The following is an 11,314-nucleotide window of genomic DNA, read 5'->3' on the forward strand; positions in this document are numbered from 1 at the left end:
CTGAACAGAAAACCAGAGTCTGGCTACACTGGACACAAACACTGGATTGGGACAGAGAGTCTCCAAGGCAAGCACCCTCCCCTGCTGTTTGCTCTGGATCCACTTGCTCAGCTTGGAGAGACAGACACCAGTCCTTTCAGGCTTGGCACACAGAAACGACCTCTACCCCTTGGGAGTTTTGACAGGCTACAGGGGAAGTTATACAGGGTCTGAGAGCTGGGGTATCTGGGAGCTCATCCCGCAGTGCCCCTGGGCCATCAGTGTCCCCACTCCCCACCCCCAGTCCACCCTCTTAGGCCTTCCAGGAGGACTAATCATAGCTGTAATTGAGCACCGACTGGATATACCCTGGGTGCTGTGCTGAGCACTTCATAGAGCCATGTCTCATTTAAGGCATGTTTTAAAAGCCTGAAGTATCCAGATACCATGTCAGGGCAGGGCTGGGCATTCATGCTACCTTCTGGCTCACACCCACTGCCAGGGCTCCAGCCAGGAAATGAGGGAGGTGAGGGAAATGCATGGTGCAAGCTTCTGTGAGAGTTGTGGCTGGGTTTTTGTCTACCACTGGGACTCAGCCAGCCCCACAGTGGGATTCCAGAGGTTGAGCTTAGTTAGGTCCATACTGCTTGAGAAGAAAGGCAGGGAGTGAGTTCTCCAGCAGGGGTGGGCCCCTGCAGGGGGACATCTGCTTCTTGTCACCAGCAAAATGCAGTCCGCAGCTGTCCAGAGTGAGTAGGCAGGGCTGACACATGACCTCAGCAGCAGCATGGGGCTAAAATTAGAGAGGCCCAGGGCAGGTGGGGGCCAAGGCAGGGAGCTTCCAGCTCTCAATCGGGCTGCAGGCTTCTGAGTTGGCCACCACCAGCATTGGTGACAGGGATCCAGAGGGAATCCCCAGACTGAAACAGCAACCCTTTTGTCCCGGGGCATACTGGACACCTCTCCAGGCCCCAAAGTCACAGAGCCATCCCCGAGACTGCTGAGAAGTGGGGAATCCCAGGCCCACCCTGTGGGTTGTTGACGAGGGAGTAGACAGTGGAAGACGACACGTGGAAGGAGGAAGTCTCTCGCTGGTTGCCAAGCCGGCTCTGTTCCGACAGTCCACTACTCGGCTGCCTGCAAATGCTGCTCTTTCTCACACTGTGGGCCCTGGTGCCTTGCCTGGTGTTGCTAACCCTCTACTTTCTCTCCTCCACAGGAGGGAAGAGCGGAGGAAACAAGAAGAACGATGGTGTGAAGGTAAGTCCCCAGGAGCCAGCAGGCCTGCCTCTTGGCAGAGATCTGCTGCCAGGCCTCAGAGAAGCCCTGGCCTCACCAATGTGGTGACACGTCAGATCCAGGGTCAAGCCCTCTCCAGATCACCCGGTCTGTGCTCCGGTGCCCACCTCTCACCAAGTTTGCTGGGAGCAGACTGGGGGATGACAGGTGGTCTGGGTTGCCCGGAGTACAGGAGAGGGGCAGATCTTGAGGAGGGCAGATCTGGGGCTCTATGGGGCTGGAAAACTGTGCAAAGGTGCAAAGGGGGACAGACATGGTCACTGAGGTGACCTCCTCCTGCCCAAGTGTGAGGGACTGGATGGACCCTGGCCTGTGCATATACTAATGAAGCCTGTGAGGCCCATGGAAAATGGACAGCTATTTATTTCACCAGGTGTTGGAATCCTGAGGGCCCTTTGCTCCACCAATGCCTATCTCCCTGTGCCCACCCCTGATATCCAAGCTGCCTCTCTCCATACTTTCTGGCCCCTCTTTCCTGTTTTTTTCTCACTTCTCCCTCTGCTCTCTGGGGCCTAGTCCCTCTGCTCTGTGCAGCCCTCTCCTCCTCTGCTACCTGACTGCCTCGTGGAGGGTCTCACCCCTGCGGAGACTACCTTATTCTGGACTCTGTACCCACCCACCCAGGACATTAGAAGGTGTGCGGTCCTGAATGGCCTGGGTGGCCATTCAGTGTGTGCTGGTGGCTGCACAGCTTCATTTAGAATGGCTATGGGCTGCCTGGGACTGCATGGGGGACAATCTGGGCAGGGGAATCTCAGGCCGGAATTGGGTTTCCCCTCTGCCCATCCCCTTTCCCCACCCACCTTAGGTTCTCTTAGGTGCCTCAGGTGGGATGTGGACTTGGTGATAATTTCCGAGATTTCAGCTCTGAAAATATACACCCTCCCCCCAAACAACCAATCTCCCCAATCTGACCATTCTCTTGTCTCACTGTGTGTGCTTGAGGGCCGTGGCTACACGCTGTGCAATGACGCTTGGTCAGCGGCAGACCTTCCTTATATGTGATGGTGATCTTCAAAGACTACATTGGAGCTGTGAAGTTCCTATTGCCTAGCAGTTATACTATGCCTCCCCCCAACTTTTTCCTTTCCTTGCCTTTTTAAAGACAGAATCTCACTATGCAGCCCAAGTCCGCCTCAAACTCCCCATCTTCCTGGCCTAGCCTCCAGAGGGCTGGAATCACAGGTGTGCACCACTGTGTCAGGCCCTTGCCATACTTAGACATGCTTAGATTTGTCTAGATGCGTAGTACTTCCAGATGTCTTCTGTATTTGGTATAGTGACATGCTGAGTGGATTTGGAGCCTAGGAGATATCATGTGGCCTAAGGCACCTATATAGTGGTCTAAGGTGCCTAAATAGTGACATAATCTATAAGGTGGCATAGAGTGACATAATGACATAGTTTACCTAGTCATAAAGACACCTACATAGTGGCATAACATAACCACCTTATGACACATTTCTTAGAATGTGTCCCTGTCATTAAGACTATACATAATTATTTGATTATTAGACAAAAATCAATGCTTTTCAAAATGAAACCTTTGGACCCAAATATTCTAGGGAGGTTCCTGGAGTTGAGAGATCTAGAAAGGGGAATACCCAATTTTCAAGCTCTGGGGTTTCCTGCAAGTATTCTAACCTTAACAACTCTATGCCAGAGTCATCGAGCTGGGTCAAAGAACTGGGTGGGTTACTGACACTTGGGGCTTGGCTGGTTTAAGTCCCAGTTTCCTTCTCTTCCTCCTCCTTGGATGGCCATGAGGACCAGCTGGGCTAACACATGTTGAGAGTGTGAACAGTGCTCACGTGCTCGGGAAGCCATCAGATCAGGAATATCTTTGCTGTTTTGCGTGTCAGGCTTTGTTTTCTCTCGAAAACAAAGCACGCTCTTGGAAACCTCAGATGAAAAGTTAACACATTTGTCCCAGAATTAACAGACATCTTGGGGTGGGTGGACCCTGCTCTGCTGTCTGAGTGTCCTTGAGTCAGCTTTTGCTGACTTGAAACGGGTACTGGAGGGATATACCAGATTTGGGGGGGAGGTAGGTTTAAAGAGGCTGGGACCCTCTCCACCCATGATGTGTAGCTGCTGAGTTGGGGTATCCTGGTCTGGATTGGCCCTGGCAGACTGTTGAAGAGCTCACATTAGGTCTGGCAAACTGTTGAAGGGATCCAAACTGGTTTGGGATCAGGAGAGGCTCATGTTGAGGCTGAACCTCCAGATCTAGTTGCCCTTGGGCAGAGGCATAAGGGAGAACTGGCCAAGGTTAAGAATTGTTTATAGCATGGTACTCTCTGCTAGTTACCGGGTTGATTTCTAGTGAGCACAGCTGGACAAAATGCACCTGCTTCTTTCAAGATAGGGCACACCCTAAGTGACTTCTCAGGGTGGCGTAGATGTGGCTGAAGAGAAACTCAAAGGTTGTTCCTGGTCTAACCACCCCTTCTTAGCTCCTTCCTTTCCTAGACATGGAAGAGGGAAGAGTAATTGGGGGCTGGCTTAGGACTTGGGGAACTTGGCTGGCTATACCTTGTTCCTCTATGGAGTAGAGAAGGTAGCAGGGTTGGGGAGGTAACAGTTCTACATTCAAATCCTTAAGTCCAAAAGCCATGGGGTTGAGTCAGAACTTCACTGATGTCTTCCCAGGGGTTGACCCTGGTCCTGCTATCTCTACCAGGAGAGCACAGAGTTGTTTATAAAATCTGGTGAGGTGGTCTCACCAGAGAGGCCTCTGGGAGCTGCATCAGACAGACACACCCCAGCTTGAGGGGGAAATCCATGCTCTCTCCACACAATCTCAGCACACAGTTGTGTGCTGAGAGACAAATCGTTCCATGTGGAGCTTGACTGGAGAGGCCGTGCAGCCTGTTCTGTCACCGAGGGAAGTGCCATGGGGCCTGACTGACGAGAGCTCACTCTCATCATTCTTGAGCCTTTCCGGGCTTTTCAGGGCCAAGATGAACTGTAATTCCTTTCTGCAACCCTTGTTGACCTCAGAGCCGGCTCTAAGGTTCTAGAAGGAGCGACTCTGCTTTTTGCTGACAGCCCCGACTTTCACCCCAACTCTCAAGTGCTGGTCAGGTGGAATAACCGTCACCAGCATTTGTCACTCTAGGAGATACCGTCCCTGTCCCCACGGAGCAGCCCTGGCCTCCTCTAGTCTTGGTTTCCATAGGAGTAGCCCATTGCTCCCACCCCCTCACCCCACTCACTGCCCTGTTGGTGTCCCATCCGTGCCGTTGTCCCCCTCTCCCCCATGTCCCATCCTGTCACTGTGCGTCCGAATCTGATGCAGTCTCTGCCCTGTGTTCCCTCTCCATGTCCCGCCTGGAACCTTTCGGCCCGTGTGGTTCTCCTCGGGTTTCTGCTGATGGCTGAGCTGTATCGGCCTGTCCCCCTTCCCTACACACTGTCTGGCCAAGATGCAGCCATGGAGGGAGCCAGCATAGAGGAGAGGAGAGGAGAGGAGGAGAGGGAGAGAGGACGAGAGGAAGAGAGAAAGAGAGGAAGAAAGGAGCATATGCCGTGCTTTTCGATGAAGCCTCACTACCTAGCCACCTGGGCAGGTGGGCATTCAAGAGATAGAAAGCTCTGGTGAGGTATATTGCCCAGCGTGTAGAGGCCCTGGTTGGTTAAAGGGCGCATATTAGCATATAGGTGTTTACTGAAATATAAAAGCAGGCAGCCCCAAATCTAACCTGAGTCTCTCAAGGCATACCTAGCCCTTATTGCAGTGCAGGCCTACACTGGAGAGACCTTTTAAAGAGAGACCTTAAGTCTCTCCTTTACTCTCTTCACGGGGTAGTAGGCAAGGGGCTTCTGGCTCTCAGAAGGAAGCCTGTCGAGGACAGCACGAGCCTTTGAGGAGAGTCTGCTTGAAGTTCTGGGCAGAAGAAGGGGCTTTACCCTCAGTGCCTGTGTTTCCCTTCAGCATGGCTTTAAGAGAGCCTGGGAAGACTGTTGCCCCTCTCAGGGCTCCCATCTGCCTTCTCGGGATGTAAGTGTCACTCAAGACCTGTATTCGACCTATGAACAAATCTTCAAGATGCTTGGATCTGAGAATTGAGTGAGGGAGAAGCAGCCTACACTGCCCCCACCTCTTCCTTGGATCCTGTAGTTAACGCAAAGACTAGACTAGGCCAGCTGGCAGGGCCACCAGGCTCAGGTTCTGGCTGTGCCTCAGTTTCTCTATCAGTGTAAAGGGGCTGGATAGCACAGTTGCTGAGAAGTCATGAACACAAAGGGATTGCCAAGGTGCCTGCAGGGTCACCTGAGCATATTCTTGAAAGTGGACATAACCGGGTTCCACCAAGAAAGACTTCATCAAAGTCTTCAGAGGGGACCTGCTCTTCTGTGTAGGACTCAGTAACAGAGCATACCCAATGACCTTGGGTTTCACGAGGAACAAAAAACAAAAAGACAAGCTTCCCAAGTGGCAGTATGCCTAGGAGCAGGGTCTGTTTAGAACAAAACCATGGGGAATGTGGGGCTCATCTCTAGGTGTGAGCATCCTGATGTCCCCTAAAAGGACCAGGCGGCCAGCATCTAAGATCTAAGACAAACTTTCTGATTAGAGTGAGGCAGGGCAGACAGCCCTAGTGGAAGGCAAGCTTGACCTTGAACTCAGAGCTTAGATCGGTAGAGCCAGGTACAGGCTTGAGGACCCAGATAATACCAGGCTAGACGTTGCTGATCAGAAAGGACCACAGGGGATGGCCCCGAGGCCATCCTCCTTCCCGAGCTCCCTGCCGTTTTCACGCTGTGTCTTTTCCTGTCCCATCTCTTCTCCTTGTTTTTCCAGAAAAGAAAGTCCAGTTCCAGCGTTCAGTTAATGGTGAGTGTCTGCCGTCTCCCAAACACGGGTAAATGCTGGGCCTCAGACCCTTGCTCCCTCGCTCCTGCCTCTCTCCTGCAGGCTGCACAGGAACCCAGGGCGGGGGAGAGCGTGCTCAGGGCATGCGTGGTACGTGTGCGTTGTGTGACAATATGTGTGTTGTGTGTGTGTGTGTGTTGTTTGCGTGTTTCTGTTGACACCTCCAACTCCATGGCCCAGACCAGCAGGCTGACAGCCGGTCCAAGGCCTTCCTCCAGTCCAAAGGTGGATTTGAACCAAGTCCAGTCCTTGGCTTCTTGCTTCTCCCACCCCCCTCTGCTCGGAAGCTCATCCTCAGGGCTTGGTTTGTGCCGTTTGCTGCTAGGGTGGGGCTTGATTTGACCAAAGCAGCAGTAGGCATCGTGGAGGCTCTCTGAGCTTGTGCAGGTCCACTCCAGCAGAGGAACCACAGCCATGCCTCTGTCTAGAGTGTGTCAGGGGTGACACGGTGGCCCATGTACCTCTTCTTCTGGTTTCATGGCTGTCTCCGTTGCGTGGTTTTTCTCCCCTCTGAAAAGCCCACCCTCTCTCACACTGAGCTGCCTCTCTCTTTCTTCTTTTCCTGCCAGTGTGTGTATTTCTCTCCCATTCTGTGACTTCCATGGTGTCTTTCTGCTCTTCTCTACCCCTTCTTTGCCCCCTGAGCAGAAAGGACCCCCAAAGCCCCTCTCAACCCTCCCAACCCCAGAGAGGCCAGGGATCTCCTTGCAGGTACTGCTTTAGACCGGCCCTGCCTAGCTGGGTCCCCTCAGGCTGCAGGGGTTTGTATGAAGCCTCTGGACGGCAGAGCCTGGGAGGCCACAGAGCCCAGCGAATCACCAGGCAGCCAGGCAGCCAGGTCGCCAACCTAACCCAGCCCCTCCTGCCACCAGACCCTCCTCACCGCCTCCCTCTTCTCTTTGGCAGGAATCTTCTGAGAGCACCAACACCACCATTGAGGACGAAGACACCAAAGGTAGGGAGGCTTGGCCTGCTGAGCAGACCCCTCCATGTTGTTCCCACCTACCAGGCTATGGCTGGACTGGGCTCATGATAATGAGGACATGTTGTGGGCGTGGCTTCCCCAGACACTGCCTGGCACTGTGGGTAGACAGAAGGAACTCTCTTAACGTTAGCTTATGGGTTCATTTCACTCTGTCTAATCAGAGGACATTAACATATTTAAGCATTAGATGCACAGTAATAACATATATTTTCCATTTGAGATAAGTCATTTTAGGTTTTGGTTGTTGTTTTTGTCTCTTAATGGCATCATTTTAAAAAACATGAATCAGTAAGAATAACAGGATAGAGCCGGGAGTGGTGGCTCACACCTTTAATCCCAGCACTCGGGAGGCAGAGGCAGGAGGATTTCTGAGTTTGAGGCCAGCCTAGTCTACAAAATGAGTTCCAGGACTGCCAGGGCTATACAGAGAAACCCTGTCTTGAAAACAAAAACAAAAACAACCCCCCTCCCCCCAAAAACAAGACAAAACAAAAAAGAATATCAGGATAGAGTACAAAAATCCAGAAAGTTCAGTCTCGGGAGCATGCCCATGAATTCAAAAGCAGAGGTGAAACTAAAGAAGCAGAGGTTTTGTAGTTCACGGCCTAGTGGTTTTCAGGTCAGCCAGCTGGGGTGGCACATCTGCAGTCTCGGTGAAGCGCCAAGGCAGAAGGAACACGAGCTGAAGCCGGCTGAAACCTGGGCTCACATAAAACCTATCAGGCAGATAAGGGAGCAAGGAGTTCCATGTGAGCAGGAGCCTGGAGAAGGAAATAGCAAGAACAGACATCTTCAGCTCATGGATACTTAACTAAACCCTAAACCCAGGGTTCCATCTGGGCCAACATGCAGGAGTATCCAGCCTGCAGTCTGCAGGCAACTTACAGCCAAGGGCAGTCATGCACAACAGAAAGCCACAAGGTCACTTAAAATGCCACATCTTTAAAAAGCATCACTGAATTTTAATTTTATGCGTATGAATATTTTGCTGACATCTGTAAGCATCCTAAGAGCACAGCTGTTTTCCTTGGAGACCAGAAGCAGGCACTGGATTCTCTGGAAATGGAGTTACGGACGGTTGTAAGCAGCCACGTGGTGCTGAGAACAGAGCCGGGGTTCTCTGCCAGTGCTCTTAACCGCTGAGCCATCCTTCCAGCCCTCCAACATGAGGGGTTTTATTGTTTTGCAATTTTTAAAAACACTTTGGGACCGGATCGTATCATTTTTGCTTATAAACATTGCAGACTGTAGCGTTATTTCACATTTGGAAGATTGGACCTGGAGCAGTGGTTCTCCACCTTCCTAATGCTTTGATTCTTTAATACAGTTCTGGTGACGCCCCCCCCAACCATAAAATAATTCCATTGCTACCTCATAACAGTGATTTCACCACTGATATGATTTGTAACATAAATAGCTACTATGTGATCCCGAGGGGTCGCACCCCAGAGGTTGAGAACCATTGGCTTAGAGACTTTTCTGCGGTCTCACAATTCACCATTCCACAAACCCTCTTCTCCAGGCAAGAATACAGGGCAGGAGAATCTGGGCAAACTGGCTGGAGGTGGGGTTGGGATCTGAACCCAGGCATCTACATCTATGCCCTGGTGAGCAGACAGTGCACTCACTGGAGACCTCCGGAGCTGTGTTCCGATTCTGTATAGGAAACAGAGATCTTTACTGGTTAACAAAGTCCCGTGGTTCCTCCTGTAGCAGCACCCTGCCTCTCACATTTCCCAAGTCAGGGAAACTAGAGCACTCAGCGGTCTGCACATTGGGGAAGGAGCCAGAGATGCCTTGGGTGGTGGTGGCAGTGGGGGTGGTTGCAATATGGAAAAGGATCACTGGCCTGGAGGAAACTCACCTCTACTAGTTGAAGCAGTTGGTGGTTTTTTGTTTGTTTGTTTTGTTGAGATTTGATATTTTGCTGTGAAGGAAAATATATGGTGTGGCTAGGATTTTAGCTTGGTGGTAAAGCATTTGCCCGATGTGTAGGAGTTCTAAACTGAAACAAACAAACAAACAAACAAACAAACAAACAAACGGTTGTGTTTATATGATAAGCGTTGTATAATGTCCCGGGGGAGGGGGAAGGGGGCAGCGGAGGCTACAATGCAGACTTGCAGGTAGTTTTCACACTGTGTGCTTGCTTCCTGATCCCCCAGGGACCTGGGAGAAAGTGTGAGTTTGTGTCTGTCCCTTTCTGGTCCTTCTCAGATTGGTTGGAGAAGCAGTCTAGCACTAGGCAATTGGTGCTCTGTCACGGCTCCATGGACAACCTTGCAAATGCGTTCTCCTAGGGAACTGCCTTCTGGCACCATTTAACACTCGGCCTCCTGGGTCTGTCCTTATCACGTGCCCAGCCTGACCCTAGGCCACAAGGTCCCCAAGGATTAAAGCATGATGCTTCTTAGATATTCACCGCATGGGAGACTCTCAGCCCCAGTGGGAAGAGATGGGCTCTGGGATTTCCAGGCGATTAGATTCTATTCCTGGCTTTAGGGCCAACTGATAGACACATTGTTTTGGCTCTATACTCCATTGGCTGGGTGACTTTTAACGACTTGATCAACCTCTCTGAGTCTCTGTTTTCTTAATAATAAGCAGGTTATGATAATTGTAGCAACTCCTGCGATTTCAGTGCAGATGAAATGACAGTTGCATACACAGCGCACACATAGCATTTGCCACGTGGTGATTGCTTCAAGAAATCTTCATTTCTTTTCTTTTCTTTTCTTTTCTTTTTTTTTTTTTTGTTCAAACCAGAGTTTATGGTTGAGTGACAGGAAACCCCATGGCATTTTCCTGGAGTGTCAATTGGATTCAAAGACTATTTTAAGACAAATATTTATATGTTAAACAGACAGAATATTTGGAATAGAATATAAAATGTGTATGCACTGGTAGTGTAAAACAGGAGCTGTCAATGATATATTCCACCTGGATGGTGACTTTGGGCTGTGCCCTGAAGCCCTACATTTGCTGACAGCCTCCTCTACTTTAAAAAACCTGGGAGACAATTTATCATTATAGATGGGTGTGAGGAATTGAACTCGGGACCTTTGGAAGAGGTCAGATTTTAATTTACTTCTTCTTTTTACAGCAGGAGGTAATTACGATAGTACTTATTTTTCCCTGTTACTGTGGCAAAAAAGGCGGTCAAAAGCAATTTTAAGGAAGGGTTTGTTTTTGGCCTAGCATTTGAGGATGCTGTCCATCACAGTAGGCAGTCGTGGCGGTGGGAGCATTAGGCAGCTCTGCAGGAAACAACAGGCAAAGCCCAGATAGAGGCTAGCGCTCTGCTCACTCTTTCCCTGTCAGCCAGTCCAGGGCCCCAGTGCCACGGGATGATGCCGCCTACATTCAGGGTGGCTGGTCCCTCTTCAGGTGAACCTTTGTGGGAACACCTTCAGAGACACACTCAAGGGAGTGCTTCTGTGGTGATTCTAAATCCTGTCCATGTGACAATCGAGATTATCTGATGATGATCTGGGACCTTGTTCCCTACCTCGGCTTCCTTTCCTGCACCAAAGCTCAGTGTGCCGGAAGCGCCTCTCTGTGAGTGCAGATAAGAGCCCTTAGATCCCCCTCCCCCCACTCAGCGGATGTCCCCAGGGTGCCACACTATTTCCCAACATTAACCTGTTGCCTTCTTGCCAAGTGAGAATCATAGTCAGCTTGGTGGACTCTGATCCAGTGTTATGGTTAAGGCTCTTCTGGTTTCTTCCCTGTGCCCTTACCTCTGTGCACAACCTGTTCTCTCTCCAAGCTGAAGAGCTTCCCCAGAAGCTGGGTAGACACTAGGAAAGACTAGTCAGGAGTGCAGGAGTGTATACAGTGTTCTGCCTGTATGTATGCCTGCAAACCAGACGAGGGCGCCAGATCTCATTATAGATGGATGTGAGCCACCATGTGGATGCTGGGAATTAAACTCAGGAAGGACCTTTGGAAGAGTAGTCAGCGCCCTTAACCTCTCAGCCATCTCTCCAGCCCATGTGGTCTGATCTTAAGAGAGATTCTTTTTCTTTCTTTTTCTTTCTTTCTTTCTTTCTTTCTTTCTTTCTTTCTTTCTTTCTTCCTTCCTTCCTTCCTTCCCTTCTTCTTCTTCTTCTTCTTCTTCTTCTTCTTCTTCTTCTTCTTCTTCTTCTTCTTCTTCTTCTTCTTCTTCTTCT

At 50.6% G+C, this 11,314-nt stretch overlaps 1 protein-coding gene across 3 annotated transcripts in view; it reads left to right on the top strand.

Moving 5' to 3' along the window:
• Positions 1 to 11,314, top strand: part of Camk2a (calcium/calmodulin dependent protein kinase II alpha) — a 63,919-nt gene that overhangs the window by 38,633 nt on the left and 13,972 nt on the right. For 2 of the 3 annotated variants that reach the window (XM_021150265.2, XM_029471966.1), the window contains exons 13-14: positions 1,199 to 1,239; positions 7,064 to 7,112. In XM_021150265.2, coding sequence (XP_021005924.1) covers positions 1,199 to 1,239; positions 7,064 to 7,112 — 90 coding nt within the window. Of the gene's footprint in view, positions 1 to 1,198; positions 1,240 to 6,085; positions 6,119 to 7,063; positions 7,113 to 11,314 lie in introns of all 3 variants that reach the window. The other variant, XM_021150264.2, reaches the window with a different exon arrangement.

Source organism: Mus caroli, chromosome 18 (assembly GCF_900094665.2).
Source record: "Mus caroli chromosome 18, CAROLI_EIJ_v1.1, whole genome shotgun sequence".
Lineage (NCBI taxonomy): Eukaryota > Metazoa > Chordata > Mammalia > Rodentia > Muridae > Mus > Mus caroli.